The sequence below is a fragment of the Exophiala oligosperma genome, assembly GCF_000835515.1.
Source record: "Exophiala oligosperma strain CBS 72588 unplaced genomic scaffold supercont1.11, whole genome shotgun sequence".
In the NCBI taxonomy this organism is placed as follows: Eukaryota; Fungi; Ascomycota; class Eurotiomycetes; order Chaetothyriales; family Herpotrichiellaceae; genus Exophiala; species Exophiala oligosperma.
In genome coordinates, this window is record NW_015622828.1 from 975,863 (window position 1) to 994,379 (window position 18,517).

Consider the following 18,517-nt stretch of genomic DNA (forward strand, 5'->3'; position numbering starts at 1 on the left):
CGGTATCTTAGGCGGCCCCAGGCTTCACATGCAAAGCTCACTGGGCACCAAATGCCAGGGTTATAGGGTGTGACGAGCTCCTTGCGACGCCTGAGACAAACCAGAGAAAAATCCCCGCAATTGGAGACACAGGCGGCAATTAGAGTGGGAAGAATCCATACCGAGGCTTTTCCCCCTTGCCCTTACAGTAACTCGTACGCGTCGTCGGTGCCCACCAAAAAACAAGAGTGCATAACTCGATACAGGGAGAGGAATAAAAAAGAAACATAGGCCTTTATGAACACGACCTCTACGGAGTAGCAAGGCTGACATTGGGTCAGGCTGTGCCTCGGTAGCGTCCCATATCCTCCGGGGCATTCCTACCATCTCCACCAATGCTCGAGAAGCAGAGGCTCCGATCTCGCAGTCGTCGGGTCGGCGACATTCTCGAAAGAACAGTAGCGTCTCGGAAATGGCTTTGGGGCTTTTCGAGATGAGCCGCTCCGCATCATCTTCTCCTCGCCATCTTCTCCTCGCCGACTTCGGGATTGGGATATCGTGGTTTCGTCTTCCCCTGGCCAAAGATACCTCCACCCCGGCTTTGTATATATTCCCCTCATTCTCTATGATCGTGTTTGAGGTGTGCTTCCCGTCTCGGAAACTCGAATCGCTTGTACATACTGTCCCTGCATCTTTGCTCGTCAGACACGTTCGCTGTTTATTCGTACGCACCTGGTTCGCACGTGGACCGACCATGACCAGGTTCATACTGCCGAGGACCTTGCGGTCTCGAATAGCACCGTACCAGTCACTGTCCAAGTACGGCACCTATGGAAATATAGCACCTTTCTCGACCTCGACTCGACGTCAGTCGTACGAGGACACGATACAAAATCTCAAGATCGGTAAACACACGCGCGTGCTCTACCAAGGTTTCACAGGCCGTCAAGCGACAATGAATGCACAAGAGTCGATAGAGTATGGAACCAACGTGGTAGGCGGCGTGAAGCCCGGTTTTGAGGGCGAGCACCTGGGTCTGCCAGTCCTACCGAGCGTCAAAGCCGCCGTGGAGAAGCTCAAGCCCGATGCCAGTGCCATCTACGTGCCGGGAAATGGTACAGTGGCGGCCATGGAAGAGGCCATTGAGAACGAGATTCCACTCATCGTGGCGGTGGCCGAGCACATCCCCATCCACGACATAATGAGGATACACCAGATGCTTCGGACGCAGTCCAAGACCCGGTTGGTGGGCGCCAACTGCCCAGGGATCATCAACACTCACGGACGATGTCGTCTGGGGTTCCAGCCGTTGCCATTCTTCAAGGAAGGCAATGTCGGGATCGTGGCGAAGTCAGGCACCCTCAGCTACGAGGCGGTAGCCTCGACCACTCGTGCCGGTCTCGGACAGACGTACGGAATCAGCATGGGCGGCGACGTACTCGCCGGGACGAACTTTGTCGAAGCATTCCAGATCTTGGTCGAAGACGAGAAGACGGAAGGTATTGTCATGATCGGCGAAGTCGGCGGGAGTGCAGAATTACGAGCAGCAGAGTGGATCAGGGAGTATAACAGAAAGACTGCCAACCCGAAACCGTTCATGTCTGTCATTGGCGGTGTTCAAGCCCCAGCACGTCGCATTATGGGTCACGCCGGTGCATGGGCTGCTCCCGGTGAGGCAAGTGCTGCGCAAAAGATTAAGATCTTGCAGGACGTTGGAGTGACCGTTGTCGACCACCCCGAGAAACTAGGAGAGGGCATGAAGGGACTACTGGCGGAACGATCGAGGACCACAACGGCGTCAAGGACAGGTTCGTCACAACAGCGGAGAGGATATCACACCATCCGCCACCGACCTACAACGCACAGGTCCAGAAGTTCGGTCTCGGCACAACGGCGTACACTGTACGTCAAGAAAGGACAAGCATTCGAGATGCTCAAGCAGAGAGGCATCAAGATCGTGGATGTACCCGCAGCGAACGGCGAGAAATTCCTCGCCATCTCTATCGACCGCGAAGCACGACAGCCCTGTATAATCGCATCGCCTACGACAGACCCTTCTCGAGCGTTCGAGCAGTCCAAAAAGTTCCCATTTGGCTATGGCACCAATGAGGCAACATCCGAGAAGATGCTCGAAGATATAGCGTCTCACTTGGGCATTCCATCCAACGGAAGAGGAGCACTTGGCAAGCTGGTGGGCGAGCTGGTCGACCTGTTCATGTCCAAAGAAGCGTTTGTACTTCAGACCAAGTTTGCGGTGGGCGATCAAGGAGAACTACAGGTTCAAGGTGCCAAATTTGGCTTCGACGACGCCGCGTTCCGTAGCTCCAAGCGACAAGCAGACGTCCATGCGCTGCGAGACATGGATAGCGAGGTGAAGGAAGAAGTGGAGGCGGAGAAAGATGGTATGATCTACGTCAAACTCGCAGGGGAAGGATCAATCGGTACCATTGTCAACGGTGCTGGGCTCGCCATGAATACGGTCGATGCGTTGGTGGCTCGAGGTGGATCTCCGGCCAACTTCATGGACACCGGAGGTAAAGCAACGTCTGAAACCATCAAGGCCGGGTTCAGAATCGTGTCGTCCGACCCAAGGGTCAAAGTCATCTTTGTCAACATCTTTGGTGGACTGACTCTCGGAGATATGATTGCAAATGGCATTCTCATGGCATTCAAGGATCTGAACCTCAAGGTTCCAGTGGTCGTGCGGTTACGGGGAACGAGAGAGGCCGAAGGACAAAAACTGATCCAGGAGAGTGGGCTGAAGCTAGATGCTTTTGGTGAGTTGCACTTGTTCTGTTGTCGATCAAAGTTGTACACCTTGCTGACCATGATGACAGATTCTTTCGAGGAGGCAGCAGCACGAGCTATTTCGATAGCCAAGGGAACAGCGACAATGGAGTAAGATGGAGGCCTCGTCATTTTCACGGAGCATTGTTTTTAGGTCGTCTACAATGTAATTGCAGCATTTGAAAGCGAATAGGGGAACGGTGCTTATACGGCCCAGGCCGGCGGGCCCTGAAATTGTGCACAGAACGTGCTGTAACCTTGTTTATACTGACCTGGCTTGTGCCGTTATGAATATGGTATACATCGGGATACAACAGACATTATATAAAGCTGGCAAAGGAACATTCAAAACACATACACCGGAGTAAAGTACATAGACACAGTATCGATTTACTGTATTCGGGCCGCCATAGGGAAAGGATCTGGGTCAATCTTGCGGCTTGATGCGAGGGCAAATGAGAAAGGCTGCTTTGGTCAGTACAAGGGAGCGGTGTGGGCAACTCAGTCTCAAGTCGAATGCAACAGTGTCCAATGTGATGAAGCCTGGTAAAATGATACGAGGGCAATACGAGCCAGTAGGTGGAACTAGGTTGCTCTCCGGATTTCGAGCAAGCATGGATGTCTCATCGAGTCAGCGTGTCGACGTGTCGACGTCGCACTGCTACCGAATGGGATGCATGGTAATTGGACTTGGTCATAGTATGGATACCCACCAATTGGGTTAAATTTGGCATCAATGCTGTACAGAACTGTGTATATCTGCTGATAAACCAACAGATGCCGAGGCCTGCGTAGAATCCCACTGACATCTGGCATATGAAGGACGGAGGATGATGGCCTGGACTCCTTTCACAACTTCCTCCGTCCCTGGGATGGTTAGGTTGGATACGACACTCCTCCGTATTCGTACTCGTACTAGCGGCTGATTTCCTGGACCTCTTAAATACCTAACGTTCTTACTCCCAGCCCTGCCCTCACTCTTCTCATCCAGCCACTCACTTGCGCTCCAATCGTCTTGTATTTCTTGCCTACCTGTATCTACGTGCAGATATATATACATATCGAGGGGGAGAGATCAACCCATAGCCAGTCTCGAGTCCCTTACGAGTGGCAGCCTATTCCATTCGCAACGAAGCTGACAAACCATGGCTTCCAACCTTTCCACCCAGGCTTATGCAAAACTGTCAGCAACTTCCATCCAGCAAATCTCGTCCTGGTCGTGGCTGTGGTCTCGATACCTTGTACCTGCCCTTGTGGCGTACCCTTTTCTGTGCTCGTTCCTACGTTTCCGCCGGCTGAAGTCACTTCAGGCCAAGTACAAATATGGAACCCCGGAACACCCGTCCTTCGAAGGCATGACGGAGCAGGAGGCCCACGACATCCTCTCAGCGGTCAGCGACCTGGAATTTCCGGCCTTGTTCGAGAAGGGTTTACAATTCGCGCTCTTCCGAACGTACGGCATTCCCAGCATCAGCGAGCTCCTCGTCAAGACGACACAGCTGTCCACGAGTAAGAACGTGGGCAAGCGCTACGCGGACACCGGCGTGCTCTTATCGGACATGTACGGCGCCGACCCGGACAGTGAGCGGTGCCACGAAGGGTACGCTCGGCTCAACTATCTGCACGGCCACTACATCAAGCAGGGCAAGATCAGCAACGACGACATGCTGTACACCCTGTCGCTGTTCTTGAACCAACCGGTCGAGTGGGTGGGCAGGTATGAATGGCGACAGTTTTCCGACCTCGAGAAGTGCGCCATGGGCGTGCACCACAAGTCCATGGGTGACGGCATGGCCATTTCTTTCGAACCCTTGCCGTCGTACTCGACTGGATGGAAGGACGGCTTGCACTTTTATCGCGAGCTGGACGAATGGGCAAAGGAGTACGAGAAGAAGCACATGGTGCCTCACAAGAACAACTACGACACGGCGGTGCAGACGAGAAACCTTTTGATCAATGCCTACCCGTCCTTTATGAAAGGCATGATGACCAAGATGGTCAGTGCACCCTTGGACGACAGACTGAGGGAAGCCATCATGTTCGAAAAGGCCCCTCCCAGCTATACGAAGTTCTTGAACAATTTCATGGAGCTGAGGCGGTTCTTCTTACGATACCTGGCGCTGCCGAGACCCAAGTTCATGATCAATCAACTGTTGACGAAGACACCCGACCAAAATGGCCGGCGGTATATTGTGAGGTGGGACACGACACCGACGTACGTGAAACCAACACTGTGGAATCGATGGGGACCAGGTGCGATGGTGAATATGCTCATTGGCATCCCGAGACCGGGAGACAAGGACATGTACCCTGAAGGTTTCGAGGTGAAGAACGTTGGTCCCCTGGCGTTTGCAAACGGCAAAGGTGAGAAGGAAATGCAGATGACCAAGGAGAGACTGAAGCGAGAAAGGACGGGAGGTTGTCCATTCGCAATGAGATGAGTTTGGTTGGGAGGGTTTGGGAAGATCAAATTTTTGCTTGCTCCCTGGGTACGGATACTCGTAGGAGAGAGAAGACTCTTTTGACTCCGCTCCGCCCTGTGGCATATATTTTCTTTTGTTTTGTGGCACGTATGATCTATTGATGGATCTGATGGATCTGTGAAAATACTCATCTCATATGCCGACACCGGATATCAAGTCTATGAATTGCTTGTCGCTGCTGAAGAGCCTCCATACCATGGTTAAGTGAGGCCGCTTGAGTACGGATAGCGGACTTCTCCATTGTACCCTCGAGCCGACGACAACCGGGAATAGCCAGATAAATGTTGTCACCAGCCCTTTTAAATAAGAGAATCCGTTGCCATTGCCTGCGCTATCGGCGGGGTTGTCGAGACAGGGTCTCTTGCTTTTTGGTAACGAATTGATCATAACTGGATCTAACTCACAAGGCAAGCCACGGTGTTTGTTGGCCGAGTTCTTTCTGCTCTCTATCTTATATCCTTCAAGATGGCCGTCCCCGGGTCTTGTCGTCGCCATCTCTTCCATCTCTCCCATCGTTCACGCAGCAATCCTACAACGACAACACAGTCAATCACCCGCGGATTTCATTCTTCCCCTACCACCATGTCTACCTTCGCTGCCTTCAAACTGCCCAGCATCTCCAACGAGCCAAACGCGCACTACACCAAAGGCTCGGCGTCCCGAGAGGGCCTGGTGTCGGCGTTGGAGGCATTCAAGTCCAAGAGTCCCCTCGAGGTACCCCTCGTCGTCACGGGCAAATCGATAAAGACCTCCTCGATCCTGACCCAGAACAACCCATCTTCCCACTCGACCTCAGTCGCAAAGTATTCGAACGCCTCGGCCGAAGATGTCCAGAACGCCATCGACGGCGCCCTGGCCGCGAAGCCGGCCTGGGAGTCTCTCCCCTTTGCAGATCGGGCCGCCATCTTCCTCAAGGCCGCGGACCTCATCAGCACGAAATACAGATACGAGATCATGGCAGCCACGATGCTAGGACAAGGGAAAAATGCATGGCAGGCAGAGATCGACTCGGCGGCGGAGCTGGTGGACTTTTTGAGGTTCAACGTTCGTTATGCGGAAGAGTTGTATGCACAACAACCTCCCTACAATTCACCTGGCGTGTGGAACAGGGTCGAGTACCGACCGTTGGAAGGGTTCGTCTATGCCATCTCACCCTTTAATTTCACCGCCATCGGTGGTAACCTGCCAGGCGCTCCGGCCTTGATGGGTAACGTCGTGGTGTGGAAGCCCAGCCCTTCTGCCGTCGCCTCGAACTACCTGCTCCATCAGATACTTGTGGAAGCTGGGCTCCCCGCCGGTGTCATCCAGTTCGTGCCGGGAGACGCCGAAGAGGTCACAAAAGTCGTCCTCTCACACAAGCAGTTCGCCGCGCTACACTATACGGGTTCGACTGCCGTCTTCCGGAAACTCTACGGCCAAATCGGCCAGGGTATCGCCGAGGGTCGGTACAAAGGATACCCTAGGATCGTGGGAGAGACCGGAGGCAAGAACTTCCACCTCGTCCACAACAGCGCCGACGTCGACAACGCGGTCGCCCAAACGATCCGCGGCGCGTTCGAGTACCAAGGACAAAAGTGCAGTGCGTGTTCGAGACTCTACGTCCCGTCGTCGATCTGGCCCGAGTTCAGGTCGAAACTGGTGTCCGAGACCGAAAAACTCAAGGTCGGACCGCCGGAGGAGTTTGGCAACTTCATCGGCCCCGTCATCCACGAGGCGAGTTTCAAAAAGTTGTCGGGGGTGATTGACGAAGCCGCGAAACCCGACTCGGGCCTTGAATTGATCGTCGGAGGAAAATACGACGACTCAAGGGGTTACTTTATTCATCCTACCATTTACGTCTCGAAAGATCCCACCCACAAGAATTTCACCACGGAATTCTTCGGTCCCATCCTGACTTGTCATGTCTATGATGATTCCAAGGCCGACGCGTTTGAACAAGTTTGCAAGTTGGTGGACAGCACTTCAGAATATGGTCTCACGGGGGCAATCTTTGCTCAAGATCGTGCTGCGGTGAGATATGCCGAAGAGGCTCTACGAAACGCCGCGGGCAATTACTATATCAATTGCAAGTGTACAGGTAAGTTTTGGATTCTTCTCCAGAGAATGATGTTTCCGAGGACCGACTAACTCTTCCCGTCATTGTTAGGTGCCGTTGTAGGTCAACAACCATTCGGTGGGGCGAGAGCTTCGGGTACAAACGACAAGGCGGGTTCCGCGGCCATCCTGTCACGTTTCGTCAGTATGAGGTCGATGAAGGAGGAGACTCTACCGATTTCGAAAGTCGAATACCCATCCAACGAGGTCTGATCTTGTCCTTTGAACCTGAGGAGGAGAAAAAAAACCCAAACAGGAACCAAAACAATGAATATGAAATACGAACTCGGGAGGTGGGACATGAGGATCCCAAAATGAATGGCGTCGAGGTTTACGTTTTACGAAAAGCAAATCGGACTCGGTGCCGTTACAGAATTGGTCTGAACCAGTCAATTAATTAGTCGATTGGAAATTTTTCGAGATTGAGAACTTCTACAATTCAGCATCAGAGTGAAATACCAAAGTAAACAAGACCAGGTACCAGGTAGGTAGTATACTCCCGGACTCCATACGGGAAGTACCTTGGAGTTCGTAACATGGCAGAATCGTGAGACCAGAGGCAAAGGGTTCGTTCGTTCTTACCCAGGTGGGTTGACCGAGTACCAAACTTGGCTGCCGAACCGAGGGACTTGTACCTAGGTAGGTATCAAATCTTTCTTTTTGGGGGGGGAAGGGGACCAGTCGTTCACTCAGTTCGCTCATACCAACCCCTTTTTTCCCCCTTTTGAACCAAGAGAGAATTGCCAAAAAAAAAGGGGGAAGGGGGGGGAAGGCCAGAGATCCATCTCATGAGCCCCCGTGCCCTCCCGCGGTACGGTATAATTGTCGACCAATTCAGAGAATGTGAAAGAATACGGATATACATATCATACACCGACAGATACAACACATACCTACAGGAGTCGAATCAAAAGTGGCAGGGGGACACAATGAGACACGCAGACAGACAGACAGACAGACAGAAAGAAAGCGAGGCAGAAATGTCGAGAGAAATCAAAAGATGGACTTCACCAACACCCCAAGTTAAAAAAAAAAGGCATGGCAAAGGAAAAAACTTGTTTCTTTAAAGAAGGAAAGCTTTGTTGTTGAGCTGCAGATACTGCAATGAGAGCAAAAGAAAAAAGTCATGCATGGTAATCAAGAATGCACTCTGACAATCCCATGTGCAACACACACTGATACCATTGCTCTTTGAATCCAATGAGCTCAATCTTCAAACTTGGGCTTCCCTTCCATTTTCCATTTCAACAAGCATATGCAATGTTTCCCTCCCTTTGCGCCTGAGCCGGTTCTTTCTCCGCTGTTGAGCATTTTCAAGTTTCAAGTCAAACAAACAAAAAAAAACAAGACCATTTGTTCAGACAAATTCCTGCATTCCCCAGTCGTGATGACGCCGTCGTTCGCCATAACCATAAAAACATTCATTTGCTTGCAAGGACGAAATGAGCCGCAGCCCTTTCCAGTTTTCCAAACGCCGACGCAGTATGTGCTAAACAGAACCCTGGTGCAATGTAGCCTGCCATTAACAATGAGGAAGATCCAGGCCTGTGCGTAGTGCTTGAACTGGTAGTCGAAGCCACAAATTGGTGAACTGATGTCAAAGTGCCACACTGTGTCACTGTTGTCGATGGCAGCAATATTGATACGGTGCTAATGATGCTGATGCAATTCTATGTGGGATATCATTTTGATCGTGAGAAGAAAAGAATGGTGCAGACATGGAGGGTGACCTTTTTGTGGGAAAGGTTGATGTAGTCGTACATGTCAAAGATGGTCCTGGACTTGGTCCCAAGAATTCCCAGTCGTCGATTGGGTAGTCGTGTTCTCATGTCGGACTGTCAAGGTCACCTCTAAAAGGCAGCCTTTGTAGCAGAAATACCGCCATTCAAACGGCTTGCACCATAGTCCTTGGCCCACTTTCTGGACATTATCGAAGCTAGCGAGAGTCAGCGTCAAGGTCAAGTGCTTGCGCGAGTTTGTCATTTACCCTTGAGGAACTTTTTGCTTGCATATTTCTTGAATAATGCTTCATGAGCGACAGGTGCCTGGAGGTATTCAACCATCAGGTCGAACACGGGTAGGATCTCATCTTCAGAATACCCGGCGAACTTGGTGAGAGTAGCGTCCTAGCAAGATTAGCATACTGTCAAACAGAACAAGGAGTGGCATACCCATCCGCCACGTTCCAAGATCATGCGAGCAAGGTACATAGCCGCCGCTGCGACATGACTCTGTTTGTACTCCAAGAAACGATGGTCGACGAGGCTGATTTCCATGAAGTATTTTCCTAGAGTACGAGCCTGGATGTCGTAGTTGTCTGCCTTCGAGATTCGGCGTAGGAAGTTCATCGGGTTGGGATAGCTTAGGTCGTACTTCAGCGTCGACAGCGTATACCGTTCAGCACTGAGCACTTCCTCGACAGTAAAGCCATCGTCGGCGACATGAACAAAGTTGCCCACATGTGGCGAGAGAACCTCTTCGTACTTGGACGCGATGAACATGGCAGTGATGCCAACCAATTGCAGCTTGTCTAGAGGAACGACCTTCTGCGACAAAAATCTATCGACGATGTTGACAGCGAGAAAGAGGGATTCCGGCAACAACCTGAAGCGAGTGTGCACCTCGATGAGCCAGTCGACGAGGATGCCTCTCATCTTCCATTCAAGATCGTCCTGATGGTCCATGTAATGAGGGTTGGGTTGTGTAACATCTTCCAGGGCACGATAATAGTTGAAGATTTCCCGAACATATTCGGCGCACATAGATGGGTCGTCAAGGTCTTCTGCGTCTAGGTCGGCAACGATGTCGTAACTCTCCTCACTCTGCTGAGGGTCTTCGACAGCCTCTTCTATGCAGGACTTCTTTCGCGGCGGCTCTTCGACATCAGGTGTGGCGTCTTTGGATGAGGGGATTGTTGAGGTCGATGTTTGTGTCCGTCTCTTAGCACCCATCACACCTGAGCCACTGCCGGGCTTCTTGGAATCTGAGGCAGTCTTTGATTTGGCATTGTTGTCTTTGACGCCCAGAGCAGCTCTTGATGAGTTTGTTCGCGACAACTTTTGCACACCACCCGTGGTAGGTTGAGCAACCTTTGATGGAAGTCCAGCTTTTCCTGCAGTAGCCTTTTTCCCTTCCAGAACCACCTCGACACCCTTGGCAGCGTTGGTCACATCGCCCAACGCACGGCGTCTGTGAGTGCCATTGGTAGTTGTTGTGGTCTTCTTTGTCGCGGTTGCTTTCTTGGCTAGTGAGGTTGTGTCGGCGTTGGAAAGGCCAGCGGCTTTGGCACGCGTTAATCGTGTCGAGTGAAGAGCGTTGTTCTCGTCATTTTCATTGTTAACTACACCCTGTCGAGTGCGAGACTGCGAGGAGGTCAGTGCGTGTTCACGAGACGCGTTAAAAGTGTGGATATCAGTCCAGACGTAGGAGGAAGACTCACGACAGGCATCTTGAATAGACGACGCCGTTATGGCGGTTCAAGAGAGCAAGTATGGAGAGGTAGAGGACGAGAAAGTATTATGGATTGGTAGCAAGAGAAGAAGTTCAAGTCGTGGAGTTCGAGACCTGGTAGTCGTTAGCAGTTAGCATTGATTGAGACGTGCAGCAAGGAATTCAATCTGATTGGGGAATGACGCACGAGCTTCTCTGAGACGCGAGTGTTGGAGATTTGAACCTCGAGAAATTGCGTGTATGTCAAGTTGATTGTCGAACAGGGAGGCCGTGGGACCGTGAGGCTCTAGCTATGCTCTCGATCGTGGTGCAGAGTGGTGAGGAGTGCGGTAAACACGAGATGTTGTTGTAGCGCGTCCAGCCGAAAGTGGTGCCAGATCCAAAATGCGTAGCAGTGAAACACGTCGATGGGTAGATGCAGCTAGGAAGAAAGCTCCCAGATGCAGTTTGAAGGCTGGAGGAAGACTTCGAGAAGGTTTGTTTTGGGGAGGAAAGAAAAAAGTAGTCGAGTGCCAGAACAACAGATACTGGGCTGAGGTTGTGATGGTTGATGTGGTAGCAAGAGAGACACTGGAGCAGTGAATGAGTGAATCCCAAGCACAAGCAACAAGCAGTGGAGCTTCGAGTTGCCGGGCTGGTTGTTTTTTCCTTGGCAACCGGGGCGGGCGTTTTTCTGCTAAGAGGCGCGCCTAACAGGAACTCGGTAGGGGCCACTACACGTCGCTGGACTTGTGCTGGTCTGGTACGCAGTAGTATTGTACGAGGACGAGTGCTCCAGTACCGTGTCTCTTCCGCAGTCTGTGTGGCTTCTTGATCGCCCCGCAATGATGCTGTCAAAAACTTCGGATCTCAGAGGTTCTTTGTCGCTGATAGAACTTCGACGAAGACGGGAGGGTGGTCGCGGTAATCGATGATCAATGGAACTATGCTGCAGCTTTCCCAACCAGAGAGACAATACAGAGTACAGAGAAAACCAAGGTAGGTTGTAGTGAGAAGAAAAGGATGGATGAAAGAGGGCTCTGCTTTCTGGCGCACCCACTGAACCGTGGGTACGAGTACGAGGTGCGATGGATGAAGACACGGAGGGAAGGCGCGCCTGGCACGCTAATGGCTTGTTACCAGGCAACGGCATCCCCGCGACCACCAATCACGAATGCTTTGGACCGAGCTACCACCAACATGAAATGCTTTGTATCAAACGAGTACTCGGTATCTGATACTCCGTACATACTTGTGATATGAGTACCAAACTAAATGAAGTTACCGAGTCCTTCGCTGTTGCATGCCTGTAGTCATACTTTCGTGACGTCCGTATCATATGCTACTCGTGTACAGAGGCTTGCGTGCCTTTCGATGATTTCACCATCTTTTCCCGTCTCATCTGCCAAATGTATTCCGCTGAAAGACCGGCTTGACTGCGCCTTCGAGAATCATTCCCCCCGGAACCTCCTTGTCATGGATCACACCGGCAACAGAGTCGCCTGCTTCCCAACGGCTCAAGAGCTGATTACTCTCAACCGGCTTGACCTCGGCACCCGACGTCCCAACCGTGATATGCGCGATTGGATTGGCAGTTGGCCACATGTTGCCTTCCTGACCAGGGAAAATGCGAACAACGAAAGTCATAATACGATCATCCCATACCAGTCTCTCCAACTTGACCCGGGCGCTACCAATGGTCGGTATCAACTTATCGTTCTCTCGAAGGTCGACACTGGCGACCGCTCCTCTGTAGGTCTCGGTGTACATCTGCCACATGTCGGGGTGTTGGCTGGCAGAGGCACGATGGATCAATGTTACATGAAACTCGCCTTGGATACGACGTGACTGCTTTAGCATTCGAAACATGCGTGCCTCTTCTATGTCGGCAGAATCAAACATTGTGCTCAATACCGAATTGATTCGAGTCGCAGAGACAGGCACACTGAAATATTCTAGCTTGCCAACTAACTGGTCCACAGTGAGCGCCTTTCTTGGTGCGGGGTTCTGCTGTGGTGGTGGTGTCCTCTTCGGTCCTTTGTTTGAATGGCCTGATTTGTTGAAGTCGAGATCATGTTTTTTGTCGACTTGATGTTGCATTGCGAATTCGATCGCTTCTCGCATTTCCTTGTCTCCAGGCATCGCTTCTGGAAGGAGCCCTGGGTATGCATTGTACAAGTGAGTGATGACAGTTTCCAGGTTCTCCAGAGATGATGCAGTGACGTCCAAGTTGATTACTTCATCAAAATCGTTGTCCGGTGGTGAATCAGGGTTACAACCTTGGAATCGGTGAAGAAACCCTTCCATGATGGAGATGATTTCGTCTTGGCCTTTGCTACCAGCTCGGATGGTCTGATGATTATCTCCTCGCTCAAGCACTCGTTCTCGTGTGACCATGCGAATGTCGTCAAGCATCTGGTTTTTGGGCTCATGCACATAATGCAAAGCCACAAATCGTGTCTCGGGGAGCACTTTGCCGACATCGTTGATGATTTGTTCACGTTCTCGTCTCTGGTGGTTATTTCGATCAGCAATGACCACTCGGTGCGTCGCCATTGAGTTGGTCACAGCATACGCAAACCGTTGGGGTCGATCTCTTTTCCCTTCAATGTTGTCGTTCTGGATGTGACCAAAGCCGAACAAGTGCACCAGGGCAGTTGCTACAGTCGTCTTGCCACAACCAATCGTTGCAATGGGAACCAACACAACAGGCGACACCTGCCCATCGCCGCCGCCACCTGCTCCCTGTGCCTTTTCTTGCGCAATGATATCCGATCCTTTCTGTCCTATCTCCGCCAGGAACCCGTCTCTCATCTTGATAATGCCGTGATTCTGGTTGTACAGCTTACCGATCGAGGGGTCCTGGGCTAACCGCCGCCGTGCGTAGGTAAGGTATTCTTCTGTGATTTTCTTGTGCTTGCGGATCTTGGGCGGTTTGCCTGCGATTACAGCCTTCGTACACTCTCTCCATTGTCGATACATCAGATATGGCTCTTCGAACTTGTACTTGAAGAACCAATCAGGAGCGTAACTCGCGCCTTTGCTCTTCAGCTTACATCTGACCACGAATCCTTCAGTATCTCTTCCCTCCCATGAGCCAGTCTCGGCACATTTTGCCAGGAACTCCTTGACCTTATCAAGAGACTGGATGGTGATATATTGTGCCTTTTTGAAGCCCCATGCATCGGCAAATTCATGCACTTCGGGACCTGATAAGGTAGCAAATTCGGGAAGATTGAAGTTGATGCCATGCAGATAGAGGCCGGCAGTCTCTGGAGGGTACTCAAGAACATGCTCTTCGAATTCGTCATCACACAATTCCGCGACTGCCGTCACATTCATCTTCCTCAGTGCCAGAGCTAGATCTCGAGGAGATTTGCCTACACTTTCCAGGTGCTTGTGAACCCACTTCTCTCCCACCTTGGCGTGGCTTTGAACGACGTCGGATCTTGCTCCTGTGGAGTGCTTGCTGCAGACCAGAAGCGTACCATCTTCAAGGCCAGACATGAAGATGATACAGCCATTCTCCTTGACGCTCAACTCATATGGACCCGTAGTGTCATTCTCAATTCTGACCCATTTGGTACTGGGAACTTCATCGACATTGAAAAATTTGTCGTAGCCGCGAATGGCGATTTCGGGTGTACCATTGGATCTTCTGGTGGTGAAGAGACCTCGGGCATACGTTGGAAGGTCATCTCGTTTGTAGTCCCAATCATTGAATCTCCAGGAGTCGACGGTCGACTGTGAACCATCGACAGAGAAAGTAGTTTTCTTGCACGAGAAACCCTTGTGGCCGCCACGACCTTTGCCTTTATTGGCCTCAAGGGTCTTCACCAGTTCAGCGACCTCGTGAGGATCCTGACTCATGATAAACGCAGATTGGGCTGACCGTAATGAGACTGTTATCGACAAAGACCGACACGTCTCAGTCTTAAGATGAGATTTTTGAATCCTTAAGGGAAAAGGTTGACGGGCTGACGATAAAGAGATTCCGAGATTAGGAGCAAACCCTCAAAATAATAAAATATAATTATGGCAGAAATCGGCAGGTGCATCAGAACGAGCAAGTCGCCCGCAGTCACCATGAAAAGACCAAGGCAACAATGACTCAACGACCTTTGTATTGACTCCGCAGGTGTCGATACTGGACTGTGAAACACTATTACTCTGGAGAAGTCGCTTTTTTTCTTGTTCATAGGGAACTACTGTAAGTGGCGGAAAATTGTGGCCGCCAGTTGTGCCTGGACAGCCTTGTATCGATAAATCTTAGCGTTGGAGATCTGCAAGGCCACACTGACTCAATTCGTCTTTTGGTGCCGCCTTTTTTTCTTTGGCCCGCGCAGCACAGGTTGTGTCCAATACCGCGATAACCTTGGACCTTAATGTATATGTAAAGTGTGACTTCTTTGTTTTACCTGCGCCTTTGCCTTAATTCTCCCAGTGATCCTGCAGCGCCTGAGAGTGCTTCGAGGCCGCCCAGACTTGAGCAATAGCAATCTAACAACAGTCACAACATGTCTGACCTCAACCCGTTCCTCCTTGCCGCAGTCACCCCAGACCCGGACCCTCGTCTCCTCCCCCTCCTACGTTCGAAGCCTGAGTTAGCATCGATGCAGGATGCCCATGGCTACTCCCTACTGCATGCAGCTGCCTCCTACAATCACGTAGACCTGTTGAAAGTGTTGGTTCACGAGTTCAAAGTGAATATCAATTTGAAAGACGAGGATGGAGAGACCTGCCTGTTCGTTGCAGAAACTACAGAAGTTGCAAGATGTTTGGTCGAAGAGTTACATGTTGATGTCGATGTCAACAATGACGAAGGCGTGACCGCCGAACAGAAATTCGAGGCCGAGCAAGAATATCCAGAGATTGCAGAATACCTTCGAAGCCATGCGCCTTCTGGCAGAGATGCCGTGTCTAGCCGCATGGAACCTGTCTCAAACGGCATTCAACATCCTCCAACCCTTCCACCGAATGTAACCATCAACATTGACACTGCAGTCCCCGGCCCGGGTAGCAACATGGAGCAAGAACCCGATCCAGAATTCAGGAGAAGAATCGAGGAGCTAGCTGCCAGCGAAAACTTTCACACCGAGGAGGGCCAGAGAGAACTGCGCGAGCTGATCACAGATGCAGTCAGAGAGGTCGGCAACGACGAAAGAGATGTTCGGAGACGACTCGCTTGATCAGCAGGACTAGCATGGTTGATGAAGACGAAGATCACGCCGGCCGGTCACGCCGATTTTTTTCCCTTCAGCGAATGAAATAGTGTGCACCAAGCACGATCACCTGTGACAGATATGTTACAAGGTTATGACATATGTCTGGACAACTACAGCCTTCAGTCGTTCATCCAAGCAGCAACCCTACCCCCACCTATCCTCGCCGCAAAGCGCAAGCCCGTGCTTCCCATTGGGAAATAGCTGACCAGATACCATACCAGCGCCACTAGTTGAATGATTGACGAAAAAAGAGTCAGGATGGTGGAATGGAGCTTCAGGCCATGTCAGCATCGCAATATGGTGTATGAGATAACGGGAAATACGCACCCCGACGGCGAAGTAAATCGTCATGACAATAGATCCGAAGTAGGCTGCGGTGAAGGGCAGTCGAGGCCCCGACATGAGATGGACAGCATATTGGTAGGGGCCCATCAGGAAAGCCCATGATGCGAGGAACAGCAGGGAGCCGACCGACCACCTATCGCGACGCGTCAGCCACACCGAATTCTCCATGAATACGAATGCATTGCCCAGGGTTCATAATACGAAGTAGCCCAGCATGTCAAGCGAGGGTGGGTGCCAAGCAGATTGTCCCCAGCATAAGCCGTCATGCTTGATATAGAAGAGCTGACATCATCATGGGGTTACGCGCAGTCACATGGCCATGTGATTCAGAGTGGGATGGTGTGCAGCCATAAACTCAGAGAGGAATTGATAGAAACACTCACAAAATCGCAAACTTGCGAGGTTTGAGCGAGAGGACTGGAAATAGTGCAAAGCAGATAACAAAGCATGCCAACGCGGCAAGATTGCATCCACCGAATATGAGCAGACGATCCCATCGGCTTACTGTAGTGACACGCAGGTCAGCGAGTTTGGCTTGAAGAATGTATACTTCGACGACTTACAGGCAAACCAGCCCTCTTCTTCCTCTCTCCTTGTCGGCGCAGGCAGCGGTGCACCTGGGGCCTCGTGGGTGGGTAGCTGCACATAGCCTCTGTCTCCAAATGGGTTCAGCAAGGACAGCCTCGACAGGATGGGGGTCGAGGACGTGTTGGCCGGCACATCAGGGTCTCTTCTCGACCACCCTAACGAGTTCAGCGAGTCCCGGAAGACTGTCGAAGTCATCTTGACCGGTCACTCCACCCTTCTCGAGGCGTTTATTCCCACCAAACGACTTGCCACCTGGGCAGGAGTAGTTTCCACAAGCAGATACTGTCCTGTTTCGGGGTCCAACTCTTTTTGGGAAGCGCGCAGTCTCGACCCGGTATTGTGCTCGATGTGTCAGAAACAAGAGGAGGAGAAGGCCCGCGGAAGACGAGGTAGGGGGTCTTTTTTAGACCTAGCGTTACAGTCGCAATGTGTTCGCCGACAAGGCTGACCTTGTATGGATTGGAGCTAGAGTAGTCGATCACAAAGAAGTTGGCAGAAAGCAGCCCTCAGAAGCGGTTGGAATTGAACGCTTGTGAAGATAGGACGGCGGCTGCCTGCAGAATGTCTAAGGTCAGGTTGGCCCGTTCGTCGAAGTGGAACCACTCAGAATCCTGGAAGGCAGAGATGGGGAAACGATGGATGCGTAGAAGATGTCGAACGATAGACGGCGGCCAGCATGAACCGACCACCCTTTCACAACAGTCGAGGCGTCGTAGAGCAGGCTGCGTCGAGAAAGTAGAGTTTGCTAAAGCAGTCAAGCGGCCCGCAGATCCAAGAGAGCCACAATTGCGCTAAGCCTGGCACAGACTCATCGATGCGGAGCTCACCAATCAGGCCCGAATCTCTCACTCCTTCATGTATCTATCACTTGCATTACTGATCATGTCTACAATCCGACCAGGTCACGTCAAGCCCGGGCGTGCCGTGCGTGCTCACCAATACGATCAACATACGATCAACATACCAATCCAAAGCTAATTCTCGTTCTGGCACTCATCGCAGGGGGTGGGCTGGTGCAGGCTAGAAGCCTGTCGCCAAAAGCCTTCGGCACGAACCATCCGGCAGGCGCTGGCTTGTCCAAATCGTGATGCTCCAGTGGTAGTCCAGCGATCCTGGGCCCCTTTGAGTCGCACTGCATAAGTCTGCACTCGATGGGGCAATCGTAGTGAACGATCGTTATCTGGACAGAACTCGTGGGGAAAGTTGGATAGACACATGCAGTGAAAGGTCGCACAACGCCCGGGCGAGAAGCGCATTCCTCCATCCCGACCATATCCCCATTAAGCTCCAAGGACTCCTCGTGGGGCCAATGGCTGGAGCGTATTGCCATTTCCTGATAACGATGGCAGAATGCCATGGCGTCTGCCAGCCTTGAAGCGCGGGGTTTTACGGTAAGGTGTGGCTGATATTTGATTCTGGACAAATGATCTCTCGAGGCCACTTGACCTGCGTCCGTTCCAACCCGGATGATCTCTTATTGGGATCATGACTACTCGACATGCAAGTCATGCTGGACTCTGGAACGGAACCATGGCAGGAAAAAGGGTGTATTGGTACCAAGCCATGTGGGCGGACTTTGCTGCTGGA

The 18,517-nt window shown here is 51.6% G+C and overlaps 7 protein-coding genes across 7 annotated transcripts; 4 read left to right on the forward strand and 3 right to left on the reverse strand.

Moving 5' to 3' along the window:
- Positions 1-703: 703 nt before the first annotated feature.
- Positions 704-3,146, forward strand: PV06_10051 (uncharacterized protein). The gene is made up of 2 exons (XM_016411544.1): positions 704-2,756; positions 2,817-3,146. The coding sequence occupies exons 1-2, from the start codon at positions 734-736 to the stop codon at positions 2,879-2,881; spliced, it is 2,088 nt and encodes a 695-aa protein (XP_016258298.1). The 5' UTR covers positions 704-733; the 3' UTR covers positions 2,882-3,146.
- A 610-nt stretch (positions 3,147-3,756) lies between these two features.
- Positions 3,757-5,495, forward strand: PV06_10052 (uncharacterized protein). Its single transcript, XM_016411545.1, has one exon. It carries the CDS (start codon positions 3,912-3,914, stop codon positions 5,205-5,207), a length of 1,296 nt encoding a protein of 431 aa, XP_016258299.1. The 5' UTR covers positions 3,757-3,911; the 3' UTR covers positions 5,208-5,495.
- A 96-nt stretch (positions 5,496-5,591) lies between these two features.
- On the forward strand, positions 5,592-8,550 carry PV06_10053 (1-pyrroline-5-carboxylate dehydrogenase). Its single transcript, XM_016411546.1, has 2 exons — positions 5,592-7,326; positions 7,396-8,550. The coding sequence occupies exons 1-2, from the start codon at positions 5,715-5,717 to the stop codon at positions 7,554-7,556; spliced, it is 1,773 nt and encodes a 590-aa protein (XP_016258300.1). The 5' UTR covers positions 5,592-5,714; the 3' UTR covers positions 7,557-8,550.
- Positions 8,402-11,354, reverse strand: PV06_10054 (uncharacterized protein). Its single transcript, XM_016411547.1, has 5 exons — positions 10,981-11,354; positions 10,783-10,907; positions 9,515-10,705; positions 9,331-9,469; positions 8,402-9,279 (listed from the first exon to the last, which is right to left on the reverse strand). The coding sequence occupies exons 2-5, from the start codon at positions 10,789-10,791 to the stop codon at positions 9,194-9,196; spliced, it is 1,425 nt and encodes a 474-aa protein (XP_016258301.1). The 5' UTR covers positions 10,792-10,907; positions 10,981-11,354; the 3' UTR covers positions 8,402-9,193.
- A 674-nt stretch (positions 11,355-12,028) lies between these two features.
- Positions 12,029-14,642, reverse strand: PV06_10055 (uncharacterized protein; the record flags this gene model as incomplete). Its single annotated transcript, XM_016411548.1, has 1 exon — positions 12,029-14,642. One exon carries the CDS (start codon positions 14,640-14,642, stop codon positions 12,171-12,173), a length of 2,472 nt encoding a protein of 823 aa, XP_016258302.1. The 3' UTR covers positions 12,029-12,170.
- A 494-nt stretch (positions 14,643-15,136) lies between these two features.
- PV06_10056 (uncharacterized protein) lies at positions 15,137-15,961 on the forward strand (the record flags this gene model as incomplete). The annotated part of the gene is made up of 1 exon (XM_016411549.1): positions 15,137-15,961. The coding sequence occupies exon 1, from the start codon at positions 15,290-15,292 to the stop codon at positions 15,959-15,961; it is 672 nt and encodes a 223-aa protein (XP_016258303.1). The 5' UTR covers positions 15,137-15,289.
- A 40-nt stretch (positions 15,962-16,001) lies between these two features.
- PV06_10057 (uncharacterized protein) lies at positions 16,002-17,655 on the reverse strand. Its single transcript, XM_016411550.1, has 4 exons — positions 16,906-17,655; positions 16,726-16,846; positions 16,325-16,475; positions 16,002-16,269 (listed from the first exon to the last, which is right to left on the reverse strand). The coding sequence occupies exons 1-4, from the start codon at positions 17,123-17,125 to the stop codon at positions 16,117-16,119; spliced, it is 645 nt and encodes a 214-aa protein (XP_016258304.1). The 5' UTR covers positions 17,126-17,655; the 3' UTR covers positions 16,002-16,116.
- Positions 17,656-18,517: the final 862 nt, after the last annotated feature.